Here is a 26428-nt window from a genome sequence, read left to right as displayed (position 1 = left end):
GAAATATGCACAGTTGCTGATTATGTTGATGGCAGGGCAGACGGCCCTGTTTTATCTGTTTTATCTCTTGGGTTTAGTTTAGCCTTCATTTGGTTTTCACTGGAATACGCGTTGGAAAATATCCAATATACACACTTCATATGATTTAACCGAATGAGGATTTCTTTTCATGTGATTATTTTATTATTATTCGAGTCGGAGAAGAACGAATGGGATCGATCTCGGGGACTTTGCTTGAACGCGATTCCGTTTACCGTTTATTCCTACAGCTGAACCGAACGCGAAGACAGAGAAAAAGAATCTGAATGCGAAGCATAGAGCGCGATAGGTAGTCAGTGTGCGATCATGGCATAGCGATCGAGAGGGTGGGATTTTCGATGTTCGCTCTCTTTTGAGCTCTCTGCCCGCACGATGTCACAATTGCGATTTTGAAAACTTGGCGGTTTTGGATACAAATATTAATCGAGGCAAAGGGAATTTCAGGTACATTTTATTCATCTATAAATACAAATTGTACATTTTTTTACAACAATATAAATGCATAATTTAATCGTTTTGAACAAAATGTTATTTAACAGATAATATCATTACATACATTTTGTTTTAAGTTTCCTTAAAGTTCACTGTTTTAAGCCTATAATTAGTTTAAGAAGCCAATTCTGTGTATATTTTACACCTATAACACTAAATAATTAGGTGTTTCAGTCAATCGGCCATACACAACCGCACGAAAGTGTCATTTGTGACGTCACTTGCTCTCTTGTGTGGCTCTCTCGCTACAGTTTCGAATATCAGTCGCACCCTCTTTTTCGTGCATGGGTTTTTCGAATAGAGTTACAGCTGGTTGTATAAATGCAGATATTTTCGTTTAAAATGCGAATATTTGACTTGACTTTTTATAAAACATCCCAAATGTAGCTAAATACACATGTGGTTTGTTCATTTCAGCCCTAAGATTGCTTCCAAAGCTAATATTATAAAACAAAGAAGCTGGCGTTGCCACCTGGTAGGAGAATGTTCAACCAATTTGGCGCGTTGGCGTTCATTTGAATTATTATACCCGATGCTCAAAACGAGTATAGGGGTATATTAGATTTGTGGTGAAAATAGATGTGTGTAACGCCCAGAAGGAGGCGTTTCCGGACCCCATAAAGTATATATATGCATTCTTGATCAGCATCAATAGCCGAATCGATTGAGCCATGTCTGTCTGTCCTTCGCTATGACTAATTTTCGATGTCTACCGCTCGCACTCTGTGTCGTTCAATGTTAGCGCCGTTTGCCGGAGGAGAGCCAAACTGACTAAGTGTCGGGTATAAATGAAGAGTTGCGGTTACTCACAACGTTCCCCCTCCAATTCCACATGGAGTGGAGGCATTAATTACGCACGGAAATTGCTGGCAGATTAAAACCAAGCGGACGTTTTGTTGTTCTCCGACATGTGCATATCGATGCGGGGGCAAAGCCAAAATACCATGCAAATGAACAGCGAACCTTGTTGGTGTTAACTTTGTCTTTAAGCCAAATGCTGAAATGAAATGCTGAAATGTATGTGGGAAAATTGGCATTCGCTGCGTTTTGACTGGTCTGGTCCGGTGGTGGTGCCTGGCGACGCACCATATAAGCCACCCTATGCCAAAGACAACTTTTACTTTCCATAGCATAAGATATTTTTCTTTTGGTACCCTTTGGTAGAGGGGTATTACGGATTCCCCCTATTGCAATGGAATATTTGTCTTAAATGGATTACTTTATTGGTTCTCTTTACACATCGTTCTGTAGCATTTAACTGGAAAATCATATAGTATCCAAGGGTATCTGAAGCTTCGCTCCTCAAAAAGCCAGCTTTTCTTTCTTGTTTTCAGTTGACTTTGGCTCCGGCTGCGGCTTCCGTGTGTTCAGCACCCGCATGCACTTAAATGAGACGTGAAAGTTAAGACGTGGACGTGGACGTGGACATTGGAAAGCAGGCAGGCGCCCACCACCAGACCACACCACACCACACCACAACCACATCGGATCTCGCCTCGCCGGACAAGTCCGCCAAATTCGTGTGCACTTGCCAGGGGAGGGGGAGGGGGAGGGGAAGGGGTATGTGTGTGGGCCGTGTTTATACAGGCCGTCCCCACATTATACAGTTTTATTGCCATTGAAATATGTGTCAATGCTTTTCGATTTACATACATACATATGTACATCTCCGAAAAAGCCCTTTCCAATCCAAAAACTCTTACACCTACGAAAAACTTTTGGACATCACATCTGTTGTGGCATTGTGGGGATTGGTATGTGGGCGCTTAATCTCGCCTGGGCTTTGGCTTTTCATTATACGTATGTGTATCTTTACTGTAGCACTTTCAGTTTTCCCCCAAAACCTAAATCCCAAATGCGTCCGAATGGCCGCAAAACAACAGATTTCTAGCAGCTGTAAAGTGCTTTGATTTGAGGACTGAATTTTTCACACAGCTTTGTCCAGAGCTATTATTATGCTTTGATCATTGGTCCGATCCGATCTCCCCTACTCTGTGATCTCTGAAATTGATTTCAATTGTCTCGGGGACCCAAACCTCCAAAGCGAGACGCAGTTCGTATAAGGAAGTGCGCCCCCCAAAAAAGCAGCACTCTTCACACTCTACTGCTATTATCCTTGGGTGTCATTGGGGGCTTGCCTTTTCTGTGTGCCGCACGTTTTATGGCTACAAATGCAAATTTGGCTCTTTTGTGGGGCTGTTGTGTTGCCGCCAAATTATGCATTTCATTGGTTAATTTACAGCCGACACAGAAAACCACCTTTGTGTGCGATTGTAATTAGCAGAATGTTGGCCAAAAGACAGGCAGTAGCCTGGTTGTTAACCGGTTTGTAGTTCCATTACATGGGGGAGGGGGCTGCCTCCAGCTCTTGCGGCTCTGACACCCACACACCCACAGACCCACACACCCTCATGCATGCAGCAGCAGGAAACCGTTTAAAAGACACCCTAAAATATCAAAATATCAAAAAACTTTGTCAACCTCTGTAGACCATGTCTTAGAAATATTTAACTTAGCCTAAGATAAATTATAAATAAAAAACAATTAATGCAACAATACCTTTTAATTTATTAATTTTTTTCTTTTACAATTTTTCTGGGAACCTGCCTTGATTTCTTTCTATCTCTCCCAGTGTGGCTTAGCTTTAAAGGTATTTAAGGAAGGAAAGGAAACAAGTGCTCTCTCCCAGTAAGACGTACATTTTTCGATCTGACTTATCTTATAGCGACTTATTTGTGAAAAATTGAAACAAAAACGAGATTAAGTATCCCCCAGTAAAATCCGAATGATCTGAAGAGGATTTCTAAGGAAAGTACTCTGTCGTCTATCAAATTTTCCACAAATTAAAGTGCTTCAAAGAGCCTTAAACCTCTCTAATGTCTGGATTCTATTCCCCAAACTATTATTACCACTTTTGTCGCCTGAACGCATGCAGCTCCTCTGTCACAGCCCACAGGTGGAGCTTGCCTCTCCTGCCCTGCCCCTGCAATCTGCCGTATTCATTCATAAAGTAAAACCCCCCCCCCCCCCCCCCCCCCCCCCCCAAAGACTGCATATTATGCAGTGAAGCCAGCTGATTGGTTTTAACAAGCACAAGAGCCACAAACTAAGCTAAACTTCGATCTGATCTGCTGTGTTGCATGAATGAATCGAACGCGACGACCACGGGTTTTCATTCACAGAAATCCATCGTTCGAGCTGGTGCTGTTGCTGTTGCTGCTGCTGGTACTGGTGCTGGTGCGAAGGCGCTTCGCTGCCGCTTGAGGTGGAGCGAATCGCAGTGGGCGTATCGTATGGCGTTGCTGGTTTAGACATTCGTTGCGCCCACGCCCCATCCCATGTCTATGACCGTCCGACTTCCAATTTGCTGATACATTTTGATGGGCTGTCCGTCCCACCGTCTCGCTGTCCCACGTTTTTGGTTTCATTAGGTTGCGCATTTAGTTTTTGTTTTTTTATATTTATTTCGTGGGTGACTCTTCGCTCCGGCGGCCGTGGTGGGGAGGGGGGGGGAGAAACGTGTTTTTATTGGAAAATTGATCACTGTTCGGATCGGGGCAGCGGATTCAATGCTGTTTCAATTGGCCAAGGCCTGTGCAGTGGGCGCCCATAAGTCACCGAGCATTATTTCAATTGATTAAACGTTAGATTATCGGACTATTTGGCCCACAGTTTTAGGAGCATTGGCCGCAGCCAGCCCCCAGCAGCTCCGTCCAAGCGTGGGCCCAAAAAAACTGGCACAGCACAATTTCATGAAATGAAACAACAAATTTTGTGCCAAATTTGGGAAACAGCCAGCCAGCCAGCCAGCCAGCCAGTCAGCCATCGCTTAAGCCAGCCATCGGTTGGGATCGATTCGACAATAAACATTTGAAACAAACAGAGCGAGCGCAGACAAATAAGGAGAAGCCACATCCGCATGTCGAGATGCGAGATCCGAGTGGGATGCGGTGCCAAAATGGTTACGCGAACATCGGTACAATTGTACATATACATATGCTCGTATATATTCACAGCATATACAATATACAAATAAAAGAAAGATTGTACAATATACAATGGTATCTTAACGGGTGTTTAAAAACTATTTCGTACATTTCACTAACGCATAAATTTCTTGGCCTGGTCACGATTGACCTGCTTGAAGTGACGCTGCTTAGAGGCGGATGTGTCATTCATTTGTCTGTAGTAACCAAAACCGCCGCCACCCACACGCTTCTCGGGCCGCTGTCGCTTGGCGGCGCCCACCTTAAGGTCAACCACGGGCGGCACCAGGAATCCGAAGCTCTTGGATACCGCCTGCAGGTCGAGCGTATTCACATTGAATATCTGCTTCAGCTGATGCGAGTCATAGGCCCGCACATACGACTTAAAGGCCTCCTTGGCCGATTGATTGAGGAAGTAGTTCTTGGCTATCAGTTTTTCCAGCTGCAAAACGAAGATTCAAATATACAATCAAGATCGCACTAAAACTGTCTCTCTCTCTTTACACGCACCTGCAGCTGAATGTCGGCAATCTTTTGCCAGGAGAACTCAAACTCATTCAGTGGCACCTTGGCTGCCTTGAGGTAACGCAAGAAACCCAGCTCCTCCGGCCGCATCAGTAGCAAAGCATGCCCCGAGGTGCCCGATCCTCGTGCCGTACGACCCACACGATGAATGTACTCCTTGGGATCATCTGGGGGATCGTACTGGACAATCCAATCGACCTGTGGTATGTCCAAGCCACGTGCCGCCACATCTGTGCACAGTAGGATACCAGTTTCTGCATTGCAGAACTGGAAGAAGGTCGTCGTGCGCTTCGTCTGCTTTTGCTTGCCGTGTATGGAGGTCACCGGCAGATCAATGTAGTTGAAGAGCTCGTGATGGTACTTTACAGACATGCAGGACGAGAAGAAGACCATCACCTTCTTCTTGCGATTCTTCTTGAGGAAGGTGAACAGCACGAGCAGACGCTTCTCCGAGGGGCACACAATGTAGCCCTGCTCGAGACCATCAACCGTGGCCGTCACCTCGTCATCATGGACGCCCACATAGATGGGTTCCGACTTAAGGGCCAGCTTCGAGAGGGCCTCAATCCGAGCCGTTTGTGTGGCCGAGAAGAGCATTGTCTGACGTCGTTCTGGTAATAAAACAGAGTAATTAGAAGAGTACAATACCAACCAAAGGCTAAAGGGTTACTCACTTGGCAGCAGATTGATAATTTGCTTCAGCTCCTCCTCGAAACCAATCTCCAATATCCGATCCACTTCATCAATGATCAGACATTGAAGATTCTTGTACAGGAAATCTGGGGAATTCTGCAAGTGATCCAAGAGGCGTCCAGGAGTGGCCACAAGTATATTGATGCCCTTGCCCAGCTTCTCGCTCTCCACCTGTCGATTGGAGCCGCCCATGACCAAGCCATAGGTGTGATGATGATGTGCCATTAGCTCCTTGAGCACACCGAATGTCTGCATCGACAGCTCACGGGTGGGGGAGATGATAATGACGCCCGTGCCATTGCGGGGCATAAAGCGCAGCTTGTTGATCAGCTCCACGGCGGGTATTAAAAAGGCCAGTGTCTTACCGGAGCCTGTTTGGGCCGCACCCACAAGATCGCGTCCCTTCAGCAGCGGTGTCAGCGATTTCGCCTGGATTTCGGTCATCTCAGAGAAACCCATCTCCTTGATGGCACGCAATGTGGCCTCAGAGACGGCGCCTTTAAGCGAACTGAACGACCGATCATCCGAATCACGTTGGTCTAACGACGCCAGCGAAGATTCGACGGTAAAAGGCTCGTCGTCGTTGCTGGACTTTCCATTTTGATCCTTTGTCTTGCTGGGCAGCAGCTTGACTTTCTTGGCAGGCACTGGTGCAGCAGCTATAGAGGATACTCATATTATTGATGGCTTGTAACAAGTGGAAGCACTTCAAAATTGCTTGGTTATCAGTTGAAATTAAATAGTTTTCATACCGGCAACTGGCAGCATTAACTCGCTGTTCCAGTGGCCTCTCAAATTCGCCTTTAAATCATCATTATGGGCTAGAATGTCGGTCTAAAATGTTGTCTATTTACTAACCTTCATTATCGGACCCTTCGTCGTCCTCTATGTCTTCATCTTCATCGCTATTTTCATTCAAATCATCTTTCTCATCAGAATCATCGTCGGAATCTGAGTTTGCGACTTGGATTTGTAGTTTTTTTTGCTTTTTCTTTTTAGATGGCGGGGCGACCTCTTCCTCATCATCATCATCTTCTTCATCGCTTTCGCTCATCACAACATCCTCCTCATCCTCATCGTCTTCATCAGAATCCGAGTCAGAGTTGGCCACTTGTATTTGAGGCTTCTTTTTCTGTTGTTTCTTCTTGGGGAGAAGCGGTGCGCTCTGGAAATCCTCATCCAGATCATCATCTGCAAGGGAAAAATCAGAGTTATAATAGTTCTGCCATGTTTAATATTCCCAAATAACACCTTCTTCTACCGCCGCAGGTCTTTTTACAGTCTTCTTTTGCTTTTTATTCACTTTTTTCCCGTTCTGTTGAGGCGGCTCTGACACTGCCACTGGCTGCTTGTTCTTGCCCTTTTTCTGGGAGAGCTCCTTCTTCATTTTCTCACGCTTCACTATCTTCTTCATCAGCAGTTTCTCCCTGATCGACATGTTGCGGTTATTAAATTATCTATTAATATGTACTAAGATGTGCTTAAAACAAAATTTCGTGCAAAACAAGCGCGCACGTGTTGCCTAGCAGTGCTGGTTAATATGTAGAAACTTTGTAGGTAGCATGTAGTTCACATGTAAAGAAATTCATTTATTTATTGGGTTTTATGCAGTGTGACCGATGACTTATGACCCTCAGAAATATACCAAAATATACCGTCTCATTTTCAAAATATACCGTAAATATATTGATGAATTCATGTTCTATTATACATGTTCCTCGTTTTCGATATTCCGTCGAATATTTCTAGCTAGATAGAACCCTGAGCCATGCCCACATAATTTTATTCCATCAATCAATCAATTATCTACCTGACTGACTTATTTTAAATACTTGCTTTTATTTGATTTTGTATAAAAAAAGGTTTTAGCAAAAAAGTTCAACAAAAAAACAGTCGCTGGTATTTGAAGACATGTTGCGTGCAAGCCGTAGTATATGCTTTTGTATACCCTATAATAAATACCTGTTTTAAAACGTAACTAATAAAGGAATTTTCTCAGAATGATATGCTATAGGCATATTCATGCATATGATAAGTGTCTTGTATATACATATATCTCGATCCCGAGTCCTATTCTTGAACTCTAGAAAGACAATAAACTGCAAAATTTCGTTGATATAAATCAGAGACTGACTAGTTTCATTGGAGCCTATGAGGACAAATATTTCTTCAGTTTTATAAAATCCTTTTCCGTAGATTTTGCGGAAAGTTGCTCATTTTTCGTTGCATTTTGAAACCGACAACGATTTTTTTAAGAAAATATCTGGTTGACAAACATTTTTGACGATTTCACTGGTTGAAAAGAAAATTCCCGTATTTCCGTTTAAAACCCGTTTCCGTTAATGTACGATATATTTGCACCTCTGGAAAAGTTTACCCAACCACATGAAAAAATATGTGTATATGGATATATTATATTGATGTGTATCAAATACATATTAAAAGTAACTTATTGATAATTTTAAAATGTTAAAGTGGTTCAGCTTGAATGGTATACCATTCAAGGTCCAATTTTCGCCTAACAACATTCTGAATCTGCTCCAGGTCCCTGAATATTGTTATCGAGTACATTTCCGGTGGGTTTACCTTTTCAATTGTTGGAAAATGAAGTTCCAATCATCACCATATGCGATCCAAGTACATTAATTAAAGTACATAATTTAAAGGTATGAATGTTTGTTGCAGGCAAATTGATCTGATGAAAAATCCCTCGACGAGAGAGGATATCCCACCACGGAAAAGAGAGCGAATCCCAAAAAAAGGAGAGCTAACACCAAGAAACAGCTATCGAAAGTGAATGAGGTACAAGTGACAATGCCAATTTAATAAATATTTGATCGTCTTTTTTAAACTACATTCAAAAGTCGACCACTAGATCGACTAAAATTCGGAAGTATCCGCTCATACTGCATGCTTTTCCCGTTTAGTGAAACTCACTTGAAGCGTAGTGCAGCACGATCACTAAAATTATAAAGTAACTACTCTTAGATTCCTTTGGTTTTCTGCCACGCAGCTATGTATGTACATATATGTAGGTATACAACGCCTATCTAAGGGGAAAACCCTATTTTATCTGTAGATCAGAATCGGTTGTTTTATCTTTTATATTATATTACCTTCGCTGTGCATTAATTACTTACAGTTAGTTCACCATACAATCTAGCGCTATTAGTGGGACATTATTTGCTCCACCTTCCTTTTTATGTCGTTCCGACCACATTCCGTCAGGGCTCGGCAGAGACGCATCAGGAATTGTCGTGGGTCATGGCAGTCGTCCTCTTCAATCAACTTCAGCAGATGTAAAATTCTAGATTTGAGATCACGGGGATATCGTTCTTCGATGTCGTCCATGGTGCCCTCACCAATGCCCGCCTTCCGTCCAAATATTCGCCAGAATCGCCCCAGTTCCTCAGATATCTTATTAAAAACAGCCGTGCGTTTGCGATCCGTAAATGCAGCTGGTGTCACGTAGTTCTGCTGTGGCGGTGGCGGCGTAGGGGCAGCAGCACGGATGAATGCTGGAGGTGCTACCCTTGGAGCCGACACTATTTGGAAAGCCTGGCTAATGCGTAGGTGTTGCCGCAGCTCCTCAGCCAGTCGTTCTTCTTGATAGATATTGATGGGTTCCCGAGGAGCCGACACGAGGGTCCCGTACCTGTCCAGGGCTTCAATCAGTTTCGGGTTATGGGAGGACATCTTGCGGAGGGGCTCGACATTATCCAGGCTCAACATATCCGCACGTTCCAGAACATCAATTAGATCTTCAATATTCCGAATAGAGTCGAATTTTCTCTTTGAAAGTTCCTTTTCAAAGATCCCCTTCAGCTGGTCAATGTCCGAAGAGCCTTCACAGGCTATTTTCTTTAGTATATCGTACCAATGATTTCCAGGCATTATGACTAATACTGTCGGGCGGAGTAGACGGTAACGAAAAGAAAACGAAAAAGCTGTGGCACAAAATGTTTTCTCTGTGGTAAATATTTTGCGGCCAACAGCTGTTTTGCCTATCAAGTTGCTGACTAGGGATGAATACCACTTACGCGTACATTTTTCACCTTTTTTTATATAAGCCAATCTTGTAGAAAAGTGATCTATCAATTGGATAAAAATATGTCTTCAGGTCTGAGAGTACTAGCTAGCTAGCAAGATTCAATCAAATATCAAATTCAAGAAATATGATTATCCGATCATGGGCAGATAACTATTAGCCCATTGTCGACCAGCGGGTATTAAAATACTCTCCTCAAAAACGATTAATCTTGAAGGATTTTGGTGCACTTTAGCTGAAGATATCGGTGTCTTTTCGCCAAGTAAAGATAAAGTATAGGATGGACCTACAAGAGTAATCACTAGTAGTATTATTTCCGGTGTTTGTTATCCTGTTTAAATAAAGGGGCTTAGGTGGGCTCAGTTTTAGTTTTTTCACCAGTACATTTACGGTCTATTTTAAAAATGAGACGGTATATTTCGGTATATTTCTGAGGGTCATAAGTCCCCGGTCACACTGCATGAAATACAATTTTGATGGAAATTTCTATAAACGTCTTTGTTTTTCTGCTGTACACTCTAATCGTGATTTATCTGCAGCACTTTGTAAACAAGTACACCGAGTTTGTGCGCAGCCTCTAAATGTTGGGCCTGCAATCCTACGCCAGCTCCTCCGAAGGGGACTCCGACCATGAGGACGCTACCGCCACCGCTGCCGATGGGGCAGCAGCATCAGTTCCTGCTCATTTGATGCCCGTAGACAAGACACATTCGGTGTCCTCTGCCATAGCGATATGTGCAGCACCCGTTGTCGTGCCCATTGGAGCGTCTGCAGTTCCGCGCACCTTGGATCCAACACTCAAGGAGGTAACGTACAATCCCCGCTACGACGAAATGTACGCGCCTGTAAAGGGTCCCGACCATCCGGACCTGACCATGCAACAGCGAGCGCCAAGAAACACTCTGGCTGGATACGTGGAAAAGGCGCACATCAATGCTTTTGAGTTTGAGAACCAGCGACGCACCTTTCACACGTACGGCTATGCCCTGGATCCGAGCGTGGACGAGACGGCCGATGGGCAGACGTTTGTGGGCGACCTGCAGTCGGCATATGATGACAATGGCAAGACGGTTTTCGAGGCGCCCAAGGCAAAGAAAATGCGCAAACAGGAGAAGAACGACAAGCCCGATGATATCGAGGGTTTTCTGGGACCCTGGGGCAAGTACGAGAACGAGGTAAGTGTGGCCAAACCGAATGAACAGGAACGGGCTGAGCTGGACGAGCTGCTGTCCAAGCGGCACAAACGCGGCCGCATTCCCGAAGACAAGCCGCTCGAGGAGAAGGCGACACTGCACAGTGAGTATGACACAGGACTCCAAAAAGAAAAACGCCTGCTAATACTTGGTTCTGTTATGTTTTATGTACAGTCAAGGATGCCTACGACTACCAGGGACGCTCGTATCTCCATGCACCCCACGATCTGGGTGTGAATCTGCGTTCCAATGCCCCGCCACCCAAGTGTTTCCTACCCAAGGCACACATACACACCTGGACAGGTCACAACAAGGGCATCTCCTCGATACGCTGGTTCCCCAAGACGGCCCATCTCCTGCTGTCCGGCTCTATGGACTGTCGCGTCAAGTTGTGGGAGGTATATGGCGAGCGACGCTGCATACGCACCTTCTCTGGTCATCGGCAGGCTATCAAGGACATTGCGTGGAACAACAAGGGCTCACACTTTCTGTCCGCCTCATACGATCGCTACATAAAGTTGTGGGATGCGGAAACTGGCGATGTTGTTTCTCGCTTCACCACCCGCAAGATGCCATTCTGTGTCAAGTTCCATCCGGATAACAGCAAGCAGCATCTGTTTGTGGCCGGCACCTCCGACAAGAAGATCATTTGCGTTAGTTCATCTCAACAGATTAACCTTCAGATTAGCCCTTAATGATTCCCTCCTTTCCTTATCCACAGTGGGACACACGCAGCGGGGATATTGTCCAAGAATATGACCGGCATTTGGGCTCTGTCAGCACCATTACCTTTGTGGATGACAATCGTCGATTTGTGACCACCTCGGACGACAAATCGATGCGCATTTGGGAGTGGGATATACCCGTGGACATGAAGTACATTGCGGACCCAACTATGCATTCCATGCCGGCGGTTACCTTGGCACCAAACGGCAAATGGATGGCCTGCCAATCGCTGGACAACAAAATCGTAATCTTTTCCGCTCTGAATCGCTTTAAAATGAACCGAAAGAAGACCTTCACCGGGCACATGGTGTCGGGCTATGCCTGCCAACTGGACTTTTCGCCGGACATGAGCTACCTGGTGTCGGGCGATGGCGATGGGAAGTGCTACATCTGGGACTGGAAGACAACGAAAATGTACAAGAAATGGCAGGCGCACGATGGCGTCTGCATCAGTGCTTTGTGGCATCCGCACGAGGCCAGCAAAGTGGCGACTGCCGGCTGGGATGGACAGATCAAATATTGGGACTAAGGTTCGAACCAACAAAATAATTTGTAACTAGACATAAGAACTGATGTATAAATTGATTGATTATATTGCGCACCACCTCTTTAAAGAAACGTAGGACTCGAAAAAGACTCGTGTATGATTAGAAATACGACTCGATTATGAGTCGAAACTGATCAGAAAAGCCGGCTAAGAGATGCGGCTAGGTACTATTTGTTCCCGACAAAAGTATCATTTATGATCAGAAAATTATCATAAATATTTTAAACAGATTGAACACAAATTCGAGAGAGCCGAAAGCCAATCTTGAAAAATGTTGTACCAAAGAAATGTATGGGTGCTAAGATGTTTTCGGTTCTTCCTTATAGTTCCTCATTTCTATGGATTGTATGAGGAACTGATATTCCTATATATAGGCTTGAGCGTCCCTTAGAAAACTTTGATATATCTTGGTTTAAATTTCGGAAATTCGTTATATTTATTTACTTTTATAACTTTAGAGAATATTTTGTACAATTATTTAGCACTTCGACCCTCCCTCCGCTCTACCAATGGAATATTTGGATTGAAACAATCTATCGCTACCGCCTATTAATCGCTGTCGTACTCGTTTTTACCACCCCCTCCACCCACCGAGGTGAGCGGGCGTCGTGACTCCTCATCGGAGCCATAGACCACATCCTCGTCGGAGTCATCGATCATGGAAATGGCGGGATTGTCCTTGGTGACGGCCAGCTCGGCCTGGGAGAAGCGTCCATCGGGGGAATACACATACGCCATGGTGTACAGATAGAAGTTAAGGAGGCCGTAGAAGCACATGAACTGGGCGGAGCTGCGGTAGGTGGTGTTCAGTGAGGCCACAAAGTTGTCCTCCAGTATACCAAAACCAAAACGGCTGGTGGTCACCGTGATGGAAATGGCCAGCACGAAGAGCATCAGCAGCGTCAGGAACTTGAGGCGCATGTCTGTCAAATGGAACCGATTATAACGATTGATCATTGGCTGCTTCTCGACGGGGATCTCTCACCAAAGTAGGGCATGGAGCGCAGCTCGGTGTAGGCACGGAGTAGCAGCAGGACCAAGTACAGCACATACATGCAGCAGGCAATGTAGAAGAACAGCTTGAAGCCCTGCAGAGGATATGCGCCATAAGAAAGAGAGACCGACTGATCCTGCAGAAAGCAGCAGGATCACTACTCACATTGTAGTTCCTGGTGTCCACGAAGTGACTGTAGGTGGGGTCCCTCAGCTCGTTGCATTTCTCCCAGGTGGCCAGCACAATGGCGCACAGCCAAATGGGCAGCACGACAATCACCTTAACCAAATAGAAACGCACAAAGCTGCGCTCGTTCTGGCGCAGGCCATGGTAGATGCACAGCCAGAACATGAGCAGGGCACAGAGGAAAGTGGCCTGTAGAATGGCATCCAGCATTCCAGGCAGCCAAGAGTTCATTAGAAAGATCAGCGGAAAGAAGGGATCTGCAAAAGAAGTGAGAGTCTTACACTCTGAAAAATTAAGAATTCAACGTCTGTGTCTCACTATCGTAGAGAAGGAGCAGCGGCAGTAGAACCGATAGCCACCGCTGCTCTATGGACCAATCGTAGACGGGATATTTGCGCAGGGTGTGGGCATACCAGCACTGAAAAGGGATCAAGGGATTAGTACAGGTCTCTGGCCTCCATCTCTACCTATCCACCAAGCACTTACTATAACAATGAAGGTAAACAACAGAAAGATGCACCTAAACCAGATCTCAATCTGTGTAAACTCAGGGCTGTACGTCTTGAACTAATGAGAAATTAAAGATAAATGTAGAAAATGTAGCTTCAGAGGATCGAGACTTACATAGAAGGTAATGCTGCGGATGTTGTACTTTTGATGAAAGGACTCTAGGCCAAAGAACCGCACCGTGATGATGTAGTGGGCATAATCGAGGAAGCCCAAGTGCATCACCGTGAACTCCTCGCAATCGTTACGCGCACAGACCAAATGCCGCGTCCGATTGTGGGCCATTCCAGAACCCAGAACACTGAGCGGCTTGTGCTGTTCATTGATGCCATCGATGGATACGCTCACCTGGAAACTCTTGTCATAGCGTTCATCTAAGAAGATAGATAGATGCAATCAAAACTACTATGGTATTAGGGGCCTACCTAGGAGACCTACCATCGTTGTTGTCCGTCACCAGTTTGGCTATCAGCCACAGCTGCTGTGAGTACGTGGTGGTCAGCGGGGACTTCATGGCAAAGGGCCCTGTGGCCAGAACCGTGGGACTGTGGGCCAGCGTTGTGTTGGCCAGCACTTGTTGGGCCGTCAGCGTCGAAGTGCTGGTGATGGGCGGCCCTGTGAGGCCAATAATGATGCCCAGTCCGAAGCAGGTGAAGAAGCCCAGAAATACCATGACGAACTCCCGCTTGTGCATCGAGTAGAGACGCATATGCACGGATCGCTCGCAACGGTCGTGATGGTAGGCGGGCGAGATGTACTTGCTAAAGTCGCTGAACAGATCGCTGAACTGCGACAGAGAGGACTTGAGGCGCAGCAGGAGGCCTCCGGACGGCAGCTGGTAGGCATAGCCCAGACCAGAGGCATCTCCGTCCGAGTGTGGCTTGGCCATCTGGTTGGCTAGTGGAAGTAATTTGTGCTAGTCTGGGAGTCCAATCCTTTAGCTTTTGTAAACCATTCCCTTCTACTTGTTTTTGAACAGCTTTTCCCTGCGACGTTTGTGCGCCCTTTGAGGAAAATATCGATTTTGGCCTAACTCTCGCATATGTTTTGGGTTGCGTCTCCCGTGGGGGTGGGTGGCTGTTTGGCTGGTTTGTCTGCCGTTTGACATGCATTGCGCGTGCGCCCTGTTATCATATCATCATTGAAAGATAATATAAATATAGTATTAATCGGATTTCCATAGACAAATATTGGATCTATGCCGTTTCCCGCCCCCCGAAGATCAATTTTAAATTGTTCGTTGCTTACAATTCAAGCGATTGGCATTACCATTATTTTACTAGATTGTTTTATTTCATAATTAACACATTTTCGCCAGATGATTTCAATTTTAAACGCTCTGCAAAAAACCCTCTAGACGGCCTCGTTGACGCCCAACTTCGTCTTGGTCATCAGACCAGAGTCACCCATGTCCGCGTTGTAGCCAGGACGGAACTTCATGCCGGGCGCCTGCAATCAGAAAATACAGATTGAGATGCGAATAATAATGGGGAAGCGAAAGAATCGTCGGACTTACATTAAACCAGACATCACGCCAGACTTTGCTGTCGTCGGCACTGCGCAGCAGCTCGGGCACGTCGAAGCGTGGCACATTGAAGTAGTTCATCAGATCGGGCTTCTCATGGCAGTACTTGATGCGTGCCTCGCACCACTCGCTCTCCAGCGGGAAGCGCCAGTCGATCATTTTCTTGTTATGCGGATCCGACTCGTACTGGTTGAAGTCGATGCGCTCGATGTCTTCGACGACCACCTCGGTCTCACCGTCGGCTGTCCAGTCGTAGATGAGCAGCTCCGCATGGTTGGCAATGTCCTTGAGGTACTGCTGCTTGTACAGGATCTCCATGTCGCGCAGATACGCCTCGCTAAAGACCGTCGACTTCACCTCGTGCTCCACGTTGCGGGCCTTGATCCGCTTCTGAACGGCATCCACCGGCAGGTCCAAGTAGATAACCAAATGCGGCTTCAGCAGCTCTCCGATGGTGTTCTGACGGATCTCGTTGTAGACAGAGCGGGCGCCACGCGACAGATAGCCCTGGCGGAACATGGTCTCCATGAACACGAAATCCGAGTAGGGACTGCGTTCGAGGACAACTCCCTGGCCGGTGGAGAAAATGTGCTGCAGTGCATCGATGTACTGCGAATAGCGAAGCATGTACATGCGGATTTGGAACTGGGCGGCCAGGTCGTGACTGGGATCCAGGCAGAAGTTGCGAATGTCATAGCTGCGGCAGCTAGGCGGAAGCTCGGGATCCAGCTTGCGCATATCATAGCCATATGAATTGATGTAAATCAAATCCAAATCCACAGCCGGATAGTACTGCATGTCCAGCTCTTCGGCCAGCTCCTTGGCGAATTTCGTTTTGCCCGAGGCAATGGGACCCTCGACGCAGATCACTTTTGAGTTCTCATCGAAACGCTTGGAGGTCTTGTCGAAGAACGCATTGACTACGCTGTACTTCTTCGTCTTGTACGGATACGGGGCCTCCTTGGGCACACGCGGTCCGCCGCGCATTGTCCTGCCAGAGATGTTGCACTTCTGCTGGAAGGCGGCGGGCAAGGCGTTCGTCTGGGCCTGCAGCAGGCCGTTGGGGGCAGTGGCGCCGCGGCTGACGAGCCGCACCAGGCCAACACGAAACACGGCAGTCATTCTGTGGGGGAAACAATTAACAGTTCAAAATGTACGTACATCTAATATAAACAATAATATAGGCTCGGCTCGGTGGCACTTTGTCGTTTGTGTGTTACATCACAGGAGCAGACTGTATTGTGCCGTAATTTGTCATCAACGTAGGCGCTTGCAGGTCCTGAGAAATTTGCCTTTGCTCCTGCTACACACGGCTTTTGGCTGGTTAAATGACCGCACAATTTAACTGTCTATTTCCCCTGAATTAACTCACTTTTCAAGCAAAAATCTTAAATCTGCCCAAAAACAATATCGGTCGGTGTTGGAAAACGTCTCGTATTGGCTCGCACACTCCACAACTCTGTCACCGAACAAAACGTTTTACATTCGCATCTGAATTAAACACATTTTAAAACCTTTCTGGCTTTGCTTCAGTGCGGACTAGTATATATTTTTTTTCTGAATAAGTCCTTATTTTCTGGTAAAACAAAAAAATACACCTGACAAGGAATTAAATTCTGTATTCAACGACTTTGGCAACCCTTCGCGTATTTTACGAAGAATTTTACCCGCTGCTCCTGTCTGGTCCGCGATGAACTAAATATATTAATTAAATTTAAACGCGAGTTGCTTTCAAGACAAATCACCGAATTCCAAGATCTGTGATTCTAAGGATTAGGTAGGTGTGGTTGTGCCCACCATCTGGCTCGCCATTTGTCTGCGGTTGTAGTTACGCAACTGAGAGAACTGGCGGGGCGCCCCAAGAAACAATTTTCCTCGTGACACAGAATTCCATGTTGGCTCATCCTTCTAGAAAAATACAGAATGGGTAACAACGCTAGCTTCAACGTACAGATGGAAGCGCCGAAAGGTGTGCCGGCCGATCATGCCAAGCACATGGCCGCAGGTGGCTCACCGCCGCCGGAGTGCCCCATGCACCAGAAGCAGGGGGGCGATAACAAATCTGCCTCGGCAGTGCCCCCACATCCCAAAATGCAGCAGGCCTCTGAGTGCCCAGTGCAGCATGACAATAGCGATGTGAATCCACTCAATATGATGCCGCCGGCCAATCAACAGCCGTCACCAGGCCAGCCCTTCGCACTGCCCACGGATCGCCAGACATCAACGATACCGAAGGTGACCGAGGACGGAAGCGTACAGTTCTGGCAGTATCCCAGCCAACAGATGTTCTGGAACGCAATGCTGCGCAAGGGATGGCGCTGGAAGAAGGAGGACGTGGACCAAAAGGACATGGGCGATATCATTCGCATACACAACGCCAACAATGAGCAGGCCTGGCAGGAGGTGCTCAAGTGGGAGGCCCTGCATGCCAAAGAGTGCGGAAATCCGCGCCTCAAGAGCTTTGGCGGCAAGGCCAAGGACTTCAGTCCCCGTGCCCGTTTCCGCAGCTTGTTGGGGTAACTAATTCCTCACATATTCCAATTCGCTTTCTAAGTTCAAGCATTTCCAGATATGAACTGCCTTTTGATCGTCATGACTGGATTGTGGATCGCTGCGGCAAAGATGTCCGCTACGTCATTGACTACTACGACGGGGGACTTGTGGACAAGGACTATCGCTTCGCCCTGTTGGATGTGCGTCCAGCCATGGATTCGGTCGACAATGTCTGGGATCGCATGCGCGTGACCTACATGCGCTGGAGGTACGAGCTCACCGACAAGTTTGCCAGCAACGACAAGGATGGCAGCAAGGCGTCCGCCAGCGACTAGAAACCCGGTTACATCGTATCGTATCTGTAAAAAATTGGACTAAGTTATTAAAGCAAAGTAGAATTAATGTTGACTGCGTTTAAGTTGTTTCAAAGGAAACGTATCGTATCAAATATTGGCGACACATTTATGTACGCTGCCTACCAAATATACTGACACCTCTGAGTTCTGAGAAACTTACGAAAAGTGTTTTGTTCATTAAATGATTTTTGGATTCCCTTTACCAGAGAGCAGGACTTGGGTGTATTTCCCTACTCCCAAATTTATTCGCATAAAAATGTCTATTCTATTTGAAAAATCAACAGGTTGCACATAATATAAATTTCAGTAATTCATCAGTAATTACAAAATGTGGGAGTTCCATTTCATAAGACAACACAATATTCGGCATATTTCATCATGCATCGCTTATCATTTCGAAACACTGAAAGCTCAAAAAGATAAAAACGTATAAGTATATAAGAACATATATGAAGTCATTATAAAAATGAAATGATTAATCTGTGGAATACCTGACGAAAGCAAACCAAATCGAGTTGCCACTGCTTTCGTACAGAACATTGAAACAAAACATAGCCAAATATATAACACAATAGGTGTTTTTTAGTAACAGAACAGACATTTTAATATATTTTATTTCATTTTATTTTATTTTAAACTGCTTGCAGTTTCTGAAATTTGAATGTCTATTTTTGAGCATCTATCGATAGTAAACCAAGTTCATCGATAGTGAGGTATTTCGTAGTCAATACAGTGTTTGTGGTTTGTCTGCTCACCAGCACACACAGCTGATTCATATACCGCAATGTATAATTCTTTTCCGCATAATGTTTCTATCGCAGGGTCTCATACTCTTCAAATGCAGTGTAATAGCAGATATCGATAGCCCTATCGATGGCTTGCCACAAGGTCACTCTGAAACAGAAAAAACTAACGACGGAAATACCCGCCACAAACTAAAAATTTACTCTATTGTTCGCGAGTTTTCTTTGTTGCAAGTTCGAGCCTGACTTTCTCCCTCGCTTAGGATAATTAGTACAAGTTTCGCGCGATACCTCGTCCCGATATTGAAAACCAGTTTCGTTTTCTTTGTGACTCATCAGAATTCCACAGGCTCAAGGAAAATTGATGGAAAATACAATGGCCGACCCAAACACAAACAATAGCAGCAGCAACGAGTCCACCGATCAGGTAGGAATTCGCGTGGAAAACGAAAACCCGGACGATCACACAGACGCCTTTGGATCTGTGGGTGGCAGCAGTGGCACAGCTGCAGCCTCGAGTTCCTCGCATCACAACAACATCTACGGTAGCGGAGCCATTGGTCAGCTGGCCAATGGCTATAAATCCCCCTCTTCGAGTTATGGCAAAAATGTTGCAAAAATGGTCACGGACCGTCATGCTGCAGAGTACAATATGCGACACAAAAATCGTGGCATGGCTTTGATCTTTAACCATGAGCACTTCGAGGTGCCCACTTTGAAGTCGCGTGCAGGCACCAACGTGGACTGTGAGAATCTGACCCGAGTGCTGAAACAGCTCGATTTTGAAGTGACCGTCTACAAGGACTGTCGCTACAAAGACATTGTACGTACAATTGAATTGGCGGCCTCGCAGAATCACGGCGATAGCGACTGCATTTTGGTGGCGATTCTATCGCACGGAGAGATGGGCTACATCTATGCCAAAGACACCCAATACAAGCTAGAGAACATCTGGAGCTTCTTCACGGCCAATCACTGCCCCTCGCTGGCTGGCAAGCCGAAACTGTTCTTCATCCAGGCCTGCCAGGGCGACCGATTGGACACGGGAGTGACCATGCAACGAGGACATACCGAAACCGATGGCGACTCATCCATGAGCTACAAGATACCCGTACATGCCGATTTCCTCATTGCCTACTCGACCGTCCCCGGGTTTTACTCGTGGCGCAACACCACTCGGGGAAGCTGGTTCATGCAGAGCCTGTGCGTCGAGCTGGCTGCCAATGGCAAGCGCCTGGACATACTAACGCTGCTGACCTTCGTCTCGCAGCGTGTGGCCGTTGACTTTGAGTCATGCACCCCCGATACACCCGAGATGCACCAGCAGAAGCAGATCCCCTGCGTTACCACGATGCTAACGCGCATTTTGCGTTTCAGCGATAAGCAATTGGTCCCCGCCGGACGAGTTTGATGGCTACTGGTCTGGTTGATGGGTTGGCTAAGGCTAAGGCGGGGTGTGTGATACGCGAGGGGTAGCAGGGCGCAGACGTAGCTACAGTATCCCTGAAACTGTACTACAAAACATTTTTCTACTTCATTTTGTTTATAGTATCCTATAACCAGCGCTATTTTCTCAGTAATTTACCGAATATATTAATCTCTTAACTAGCATTTATTACTATCGGATTGACAACTCTTGCCCAACAAGTGTGGCGATAGGCCCTTTTAAAGTTTTTTAAAATTATTTATACGCATAAATACTCGTCTGTATGTTTAATCTAAGCATATGCGCATATGTGTTTCGTAATCGTCCAATTCAAACACAACATAAAACGACAAGATTTTAGCATGTAGTTAAGAATTTTATATATGTATATCTTTATGTACAATTTATACTTCTCTATAAAAACATGTATTAGCAAATGTTTTCCTTTTATGTGAACCGCTTGCTAATAAAGAAAAGAAATACAGTAGAAAAACTTTACCATTGGGTGTGCCATATCGGGTTAGGCGTTGAATCCACATTTTTGGGTCGCTTCAAGTTGAGCGAGATTTTCCTGAAAAGGAATTTTGGAAAATGGTCGAGACGAGTCGTTGAGTTGACCCTGCCTGTCTGTCTGTCATATATACGATTTACAATCAGAGCTTACAATCACTTTATTCTTAGAGCTGCTGGACACAATGGGAATAAATTTAAATGAAAAATTTGTATTACTTAAAGCGCTAGATCTGGATCAGCTCGGGGAGGAGCGGAGGGGAAGGAGAAATTTTAAATCCTGTCTGCCGATCTATCTCTGAGGTTAGATAAATGCACGTTTCTGATATATTTTCAACTAAAAACGGGTATAATTTTGCTCACAATTTTGTTTTAGATGTGGCCCCCCTCCTTCAGTTTGGCCACCAGGGCGTCGACATCGGCAACGGTGGCTCCTGCCTGGCGCACAGGTGGATCCTCAACGGAGATGACATCAATGCGTGGCGTCGTATCAACGCCCAAATCCTTGGCCGTAACCTTCTTCAGTGGCTTCTTCTTGGCCTTCATGATGTTGGGTAGCGTGGCATAGCGTGGCGTGTTCAGCCGCAAGTCAGCGCTCAGTACGGCTGGTATCTTCGTTTTGATCGTCTCCAGACCGCCATCGATTTCCCGTGTGATGGTCAGGCCAGCATCTGTCTTTTCGATCTTGTTGCAGAAGGTGCCCTGAGGCCAGTCCAGCACGGCGGCGGTCATCTGGGCTGTCTGATTGGCGTCATCGTCGATGGCCTGCTTGCCGAGGATCACCAGATCCGCCTTCTCATCCAGCGCCAACTTGGCAAGAATCTTGGAGATATGGATGGGCTGCAGCAGCTCGTATTCGGCCTGTGGCACGTCCACATGGACGCCACGATCGGCGCCCATGGCCATGGCAGTGCGTATCACTTCCGCCGACTGGGCTGGGCCTACGGACACAGCAATGACCTCCGTGGCCAGCTTCTTCTCCTTCATCTTGACTGCTTCCTCGACGGCAATCTCATCGAAAGGATTCATCGAGTGCTTAACACCCTGGGTGACTACGCCAGTCTTGTCTGGCTTGACACGGACCTGTAGATGGACACATTTGATAATGATAATGAAAATAGTTTAATTAAGTTTTATTATTCCGATTACGCAAAACGCAACAAGTGATAAGAAAAAGATACATCAGGCTATTTCTCGGCTTACCTTGACAGCATAGTCGATCACACGTTTAACTCCAACCAAGACACGGGCCATTTTCTTCTAAAATATTGTAACAAAATGTAGTTAAATAATTAAAAACTTTAGCCCTCTTGAAATTAATTTGAGGGGGTACAAAGGTCTTCTTGAGCTAGTAGCTAACAGCTGTTGATAATGCCCTCAGAAATATACCAAAATATACCGTAAACATACTGACGAATTCAAGATCTATTTTACATATTCCTCGATTTTGATATTCCGTCGAATATTACTAGCTAGATAGAAACCTCAGCCCTGCCCACATAATTTTATCCGACTAATAAATCAATTTCCTACTTGACTGGCTTGATTCAAATACTTGCGTTCATTGGATTTTGTCTAAAAAAATGTTTTAGCGAAAATGGTCAAACAAATAAAACGTAAGAGAAAAATTGTTCCTATTGCTCAATTTTGATATTCCGTTGAATAATGCTGCCTAACTAAAATCTTTAGCTTTGCCTTTATAATTTTAAACCATTGATGAAAAAAATTTCCACAAGATTAGCTACTTTTAAGTACTCCTTTTTATTGTATTGTGTCTAAAACAAGGTTTGAACAAAAACGGTCAACAAAAACAGTGGCAACGTAAGTGAGTATGGAACGTAACGTAAGGGAGTATGGAATGTCACGTCATTTTGTAAGGTACACTTACGGTACAACAGCTGTTGTACTTTCACACACTTGAAGCATCATTTCGTCGCATTCCAAATAAAAAAAGTATAGAAACATGGCTTCGACTGCTCCGGTTATCATGAGAATTATGGCGTCTTCCATACAGACAGCCAAACTAGCTGGTGGCATCATACGCGACGTCCTAAAACAAGGCGACCTAGGCATCGTGGACAAGGGAAAAAATGATCCCCAAACGGAGGCTGATCGTTCTGCCCAGCGGTGCATCATTGCCTCGCTGACGAAAAAGTTTCCCGGTGTAAAGATCATTGGCGAGGAAGGCGGCTCCGACTTAAACGTGTGCGATGATTGGCTGGTCGAAGATTTGGATGAAGAGTTTCTTCAGAAAAGCTGCCCGGCCGAATGGCGTGATGCAAAACCTGAGGATTTTGTGATCTGGGTAGATCCATTGGACGGAACAGCTGAATATACACAGGGTAAGTACGGCCGCTTGCAAACACCAGACACCAAACCCGACTCACCTCCTGCCAAATATCCCCTCTAAAAGGTTACGTGGAACATGTCACCGTACTCATAGGCATAGCCGTCAAGGATGCTGCGGTGGGCGGAATCATTCATCAGCCGTTTTACCAGCAGCCCGATGGTGAGCTGGGTCGCACCATTTGGGGGCTCAAGGGTCTGGGCACGGGCGGTTTCACACATTCGCTGGCTCCACCCGGAGAGTTCATCATAACGACCACACGATCGCACTCGAATGCCCTGCACCAGCAGGCACTCAATGCATTTCCTGCCACCAAAATCCTGAAAGTGGGCGGCGCTGGATTCAAGGTGTTGCAGCTGCTAGAGGGCAAGGCACACGCATATGTGTTTGCCACACCAGGATGCAAGAAATGGGATACTTGCGCCCCCGAGGCCGTGCTGGAGGCACAGGGCGGCTTTCTCACAGACATCAATGGCAAGAATTATTCCTACAATGCTGATGTGGAGCACGTGAATCGGCAGGGAGTGCTGGCCAGCGTGGGCGAGAATCACTCGGAGCTGGTGTACAAAATTCCCCGTAAGGTGCGGGAGGCTGTAGGAGTATGAATTCCGCGCTACGTTCATCAATTTATTAGTTTATTTTCCACTAAAAGTAAACACATATATTAAGCGATAACAGAAAAGAGCTGGGAAAAATGGATACATGTGTAGAAGAGAATATACAATGTTTCGGAAATCAATAGAAAAGTAAGTGTCGCTTATTTCTCGAAGCTATTACAGATGCTGCTGGAGCCAAGGGAGCTGCTATTGTGTGCTGGCAGGGAGCTGTTCATGTAACGATTGCGCTTTGCCTTGGACATTTTGCAGGAATTCACGGAGGCAGCGAAGCGCAGGGACTTTACTGACTCTTGGAAGCAGTCCTGGAATGGGGAAACATTGATAAACATAAGCGTTTTTGAATTTCCACCCAGGGAAGGCATAAGCAGATGCGTAAGCTTCGAGTTGCGATATGGAATGTGGTCCTGCTTTTGCAGCAGAGCGAGAATGACATTCGTCAGCTCGGAGAGAGAGCGATTGATATTTTTTGTTTCGGTCATGCGAATGCTTGTCTTTGGCGATTCAGAGCCGGCCAAGTCAACGAGATTAATGGAGCCAACTGAGACTTCCTGCTTCTCTGCATGGCGTCCGATTAGTTGAAGCTTGGTCACGGCATGCGAGCGCGACGAGCGCTCATTGCCCGCCGTGGAGGCTGTGGCGCGATTCATTTTGGCTGTCAGCATAAGCTTGCGTAGATGATGGGGATCGGTCACGGTTTCTTCTGTTATATTGGACACATAAATGTCGTTTCTGTTGTTCTTTGCCATGCGAATTTCCATGTCCTTCTGCTCGTTGCTCAGCAGATCGTACAACACTTCGTTATAGATCTCCAAGAACGTGGCCTTAATCTCGTACTCCCAGCCCAAGTTGCGATACCCCTTGATGGAGTCAAAGAGCAGATCAACGGTGCGTGGAATGACGCCCACATCGTCCGGCACACCGTCCATGGTATAGGTCTTGCCGCTGCCCGTCTGGCCATAGGCAAATATGCATATGTTGTAGCCGTCTAGCGCGGATTGAATGAGCGGCGAAACCATCTCAAAAATGTCCGTTTGCGAAGAGTTGGGATGGAACACCTGATCGAATGAGAAGATCTGCTGGCCCATTTTGTTCTTGGCCTGGCCATCGATGCTCTGCAACTCGACTGTGGCTTCATCGTGGTATGTCCAGGTGCAACAAAGGCGGGCCAGCTCGGACTCCAGTGGCGGACGTATTCGACAGAAGACCCTTATATTGCCACGCAGATCCATGACTGTGTTGTGCAGCTCTTTGCGTTCCATGTTTGACTGAAAGAGCTGCTCCTTGCAGGTCTCCAGTTCTTCCGCTTGTTGCTCGTTTCTAAGCTGGAGATCTTCCGTGCGTTGGCGCAGACACAACACCTCCGCGGTTAGACTCTCATGTTCACTTTTTATTTGCTAAAAAAAATTCGATATATAATAGGGATCGGCAGGAAATGTCCTCTGACATGTGCTCACCTTATGATTCACCTGCAATTCAGAGAGCTGCTCTTTTGTCCGTCCCAGCGAGGTAGTGATAGTCTCAATGTTCTTGGTCTGCTGCTTCACTTGCCTTTGGAGACACTCGTTGTCCGTCTGTGCATTCTTTAGGGAAGTCTCAGTTTCAATTAGCTTCGACTGGGTCTCCTCCAGTTGGGTGGGAAGCGACTCCAGTTCGCCCATATCCTCCACTTGCTTTTCATATTTGGTCTTGAGCACCTTGTGCTTGTCTAGCAGATCATGGAAACGTGCCTTGAAGTCGTACGGTGCTATCCGCTTTGGAGCCGCACCACTCCCAATACTGCCGCTATTTCCCGACGCCGCTCCGGGCCTAGAGGAGGCAGCAGCTGTTGCAGATCTGGGTAAAGGACGTGCTGCCATCGGTCGCTTAGTTACAGAAGAAGCTGTGGCTGTCGTTGTTCCAGTTGTTCCAGTTCCGGCTGGTCGTACTACACGCTGTCCTGGGACCGTAGCAGCGGTACTATTTGTGTTGCCAAATCGCGAAACTTTGCTGGGAATACTTGGCAATGTTGGCTGTGCTGCTGGGCGTTTGTTATTCTGACGCATCTCGTTGATGTCACAGGCCGAGCGGCTTCGTCTCAATTTGGCACGGTTGCCTATCTTAGCAGGCTCCGGCGAGGCAGCGCGACCTTTTGGTACAATACAAAGAAGGTTGCGGTGATGTGATGCTCTCTGGAAATGCTTCACCCACTACTCACCCCTGCGTCGATCCATTTCTTGTAAATTGTTAATATCCCGGGAGAGCGGCGGCAGCAAGTTTCCACAGTACGTTTGGTTGGCGCTGAAGGCTCCGCCCTGTCCGCCTGCTTTGATTCGATCTGTGGGCAGTATAGATTTGACCGGCATCATGGGCCGCTTTATGCTGGTCGGTTTTGGCAAACGGGATTCCATTGTATTATATTATATTTATATATTATATTCCTCTGTAATTTTTTCACTTCACTTATAATTTATATTCCAGCTCAAGTTGTTTGGTGAT

The 26428-nt window shown here is 46.3% G+C and overlaps 12 protein-coding genes across 17 annotated transcripts in view; 5 read left to right on the top strand and 7 right to left on the bottom strand.

Moving 5' to 3' along the window:
- The window catches only part of LOC6588619 (protein held out wings), a 43295-nt gene extending 43027 nt beyond the window's left edge, over window positions 1-268 (bottom strand). For 2 of the 3 annotated variants that reach the window (XM_026984744.1, XM_026984745.1), the window contains exon 1: window positions 136-267. The gene's annotated coding sequence lies outside the window, so the exon portion shown is untranslated. Of the gene's footprint in view, window positions 1-135 lie in introns of all 3 variants that reach the window. The other variant, XM_026984743.1, reaches the window with a different exon arrangement.
- Window positions 269-4520: 4252 nt separating this feature from the next.
- Window positions 4521-7217, bottom strand: LOC6588617 (probable ATP-dependent RNA helicase pitchoune). Its single transcript, XM_026986354.1, has 5 exons — window positions 6987-7217; window positions 6594-6926; window positions 5717-6394; window positions 5028-5653; window positions 4521-4959 (listed from the first exon to the last, which is right to left on the bottom strand). The coding sequence occupies exons 1-5, from the start codon at window positions 7171-7173 to the stop codon at window positions 4633-4635; spliced, it is 2151 nt and encodes a 716-aa protein (XP_026842155.1). The 5' UTR covers window positions 7174-7217; the 3' UTR covers window positions 4521-4632.
- Window positions 7218-8135: 918 nt separating this feature from the next.
- On the bottom strand, window positions 8136-9708 carry LOC6588586 (fas-associated death domain protein). The gene is made up of 2 exons (XM_002013185.2): window positions 8876-9708; window positions 8136-8808 (listed from the first exon to the last, which is right to left on the bottom strand). Exon 1 carries the CDS (start codon window positions 9627-9629, stop codon window positions 8904-8906), a length of 726 nt encoding a protein of 241 aa, XP_002013221.1. The 5' UTR covers window positions 9630-9708; the 3' UTR covers window positions 8136-8808; window positions 8876-8903.
- A 528-nt stretch (window positions 9709-10236) lies between these two features.
- Window positions 10237-10365, top strand: LOC113565141. Its single transcript, XM_026986169.1, has one exon. The coding sequence runs from the start codon at window positions 10260-10262 to the stop codon at window positions 10362-10364; it is 105 nt and encodes a 34-aa protein (XP_026841970.1). The 5' UTR covers window positions 10237-10259; the 3' UTR covers window position 10365.
- On the top strand, window positions 10315-12336 carry LOC6588434 (pre-mRNA-processing factor 17). The gene is made up of 3 exons (XM_002013184.2): window positions 10315-11079; window positions 11151-11629; window positions 11698-12336. The coding sequence occupies exons 1-3, from the start codon at window positions 10365-10367 to the stop codon at window positions 12229-12231; spliced, it is 1728 nt and encodes a 575-aa protein (XP_002013220.1). The 5' UTR covers window positions 10315-10364; the 3' UTR covers window positions 12232-12336.
- Window positions 12337-12705: 369 nt separating this feature from the next.
- LOC6588651 (transmembrane protein 181) lies at window positions 12706-14923 on the bottom strand. The gene is made up of 7 exons (XM_002013183.2): window positions 14375-14923; window positions 14054-14310; window positions 13916-13996; window positions 13748-13847; window positions 13409-13686; window positions 13235-13337; window positions 12706-13172 (listed from the first exon to the last, which is right to left on the bottom strand). Exons 1-7 carry the CDS (start codon window positions 14823-14825, stop codon window positions 12799-12801), a joined length of 1644 nt encoding a protein of 547 aa, XP_002013219.2. The 5' UTR covers window positions 14826-14923; the 3' UTR covers window positions 12706-12798.
- A 271-nt stretch (window positions 14924-15194) lies between these two features.
- On the bottom strand, window positions 15195-16915 carry LOC6588551 (NADH dehydrogenase [ubiquinone] 1 alpha subcomplex subunit 10, mitochondrial). The gene is made up of 3 exons (XM_002013182.2): window positions 16834-16915; window positions 15453-16584; window positions 15195-15385 (listed from the first exon to the last, which is right to left on the bottom strand). Exons 2-3 carry the CDS (start codon window positions 16581-16583, stop codon window positions 15290-15292), a joined length of 1227 nt encoding a protein of 408 aa, XP_002013218.1. The 5' UTR covers window position 16584; window positions 16834-16915; the 3' UTR covers window positions 15195-15289.
- Window positions 16916-17114: 199 nt separating this feature from the next.
- Window positions 17115-18356, top strand: LOC6588608 (cytochrome c-type heme lyase). Its single transcript, XM_002013181.2, has 3 exons — window positions 17115-17238; window positions 17374-17977; window positions 18031-18356. Exons 2-3 carry the CDS (start codon window positions 17385-17387, stop codon window positions 18287-18289), a joined length of 852 nt encoding a protein of 283 aa, XP_002013217.1. The 5' UTR covers window positions 17115-17238; window positions 17374-17384; the 3' UTR covers window positions 18290-18356.
- An 875-nt stretch (window positions 18357-19231) lies between these two features.
- Window positions 19232-20758, top strand: LOC6588648 (caspase). The gene has a single exon (XM_002013180.2). The coding sequence runs from the start codon at window positions 19418-19420 to the stop codon at window positions 20462-20464; it is 1047 nt and encodes a 348-aa protein (XP_002013216.2). The 5' UTR covers window positions 19232-19417; the 3' UTR covers window positions 20465-20758.
- A 76-nt stretch (window positions 20759-20834) lies between these two features.
- Window positions 20835-22275, bottom strand: LOC6588409 (electron transfer flavoprotein subunit beta). 4 transcript variants are annotated; one of them, XM_026989933.1, is made up of 3 exons: window positions 22193-22275; window positions 21353-22072; window positions 20835-21050 (listed from the first exon to the last, which is right to left on the bottom strand). In XM_026989933.1, the coding sequence occupies exons 1-2, from the start codon at window positions 22241-22243 to the stop codon at window positions 21362-21364; spliced, it is 762 nt and encodes a 253-aa protein (XP_026845734.1). In that variant the 5' UTR covers window positions 22244-22275; the 3' UTR covers window positions 20835-21050; window positions 21353-21361. The 4 variants fall into 4 exon arrangements, with proteins under 4 accessions (XP_026845734.1, XP_026845726.1, XP_026845722.1 ...); XM_026989925.1 differs by lacking the exon at window positions 20835-21050 and adding an exon at window positions 21090-21162; XM_026989921.1 differs by lacking the exon at window positions 20835-21050 and adding an exon at window positions 21133-21287.
- Window positions 22276-22920: 645 nt separating this feature from the next.
- On the top strand, window positions 22921-24096 carry LOC6588642 (3'(2'),5'-bisphosphate nucleotidase 1). Its single transcript, XM_002013178.2, has 2 exons — window positions 22921-23331; window positions 23403-24096. Exons 1-2 carry the CDS (start codon window positions 22953-22955, stop codon window positions 23939-23941), a joined length of 918 nt encoding a protein of 305 aa, XP_002013214.1. The 5' UTR covers window positions 22921-22952; the 3' UTR covers window positions 23942-24096.
- LOC6588531 (protein claret segregational) lies at window positions 23951-26381 on the bottom strand. The gene is made up of 3 exons (XM_002013177.2): window positions 26148-26381; window positions 25408-26078; window positions 23951-25347 (listed from the first exon to the last, which is right to left on the bottom strand). The coding sequence occupies exons 1-3, from the start codon at window positions 26338-26340 to the stop codon at window positions 24094-24096; spliced, it is 2118 nt and encodes a 705-aa protein (XP_002013213.1). The 5' UTR covers window positions 26341-26381; the 3' UTR covers window positions 23951-24093.
- Between the last annotated feature and the right edge of the window lie 47 nt (window positions 26382-26428).

This window comes from Drosophila persimilis, unplaced genomic scaffold (assembly GCF_003286085.1).
Source record: "Drosophila persimilis strain 14011-0111.01,24,50 unplaced genomic scaffold, DperRS2 tig00000000-arrow-pilon, whole genome shotgun sequence".
NCBI lineage: Eukaryota > Metazoa > Arthropoda > Insecta > Diptera > Drosophilidae > Drosophila > Drosophila persimilis.
The sequence above is the reverse complement of the archived record's forward strand: the minus strand, read 5'-3'. Positions and strand labels throughout refer to the sequence as shown.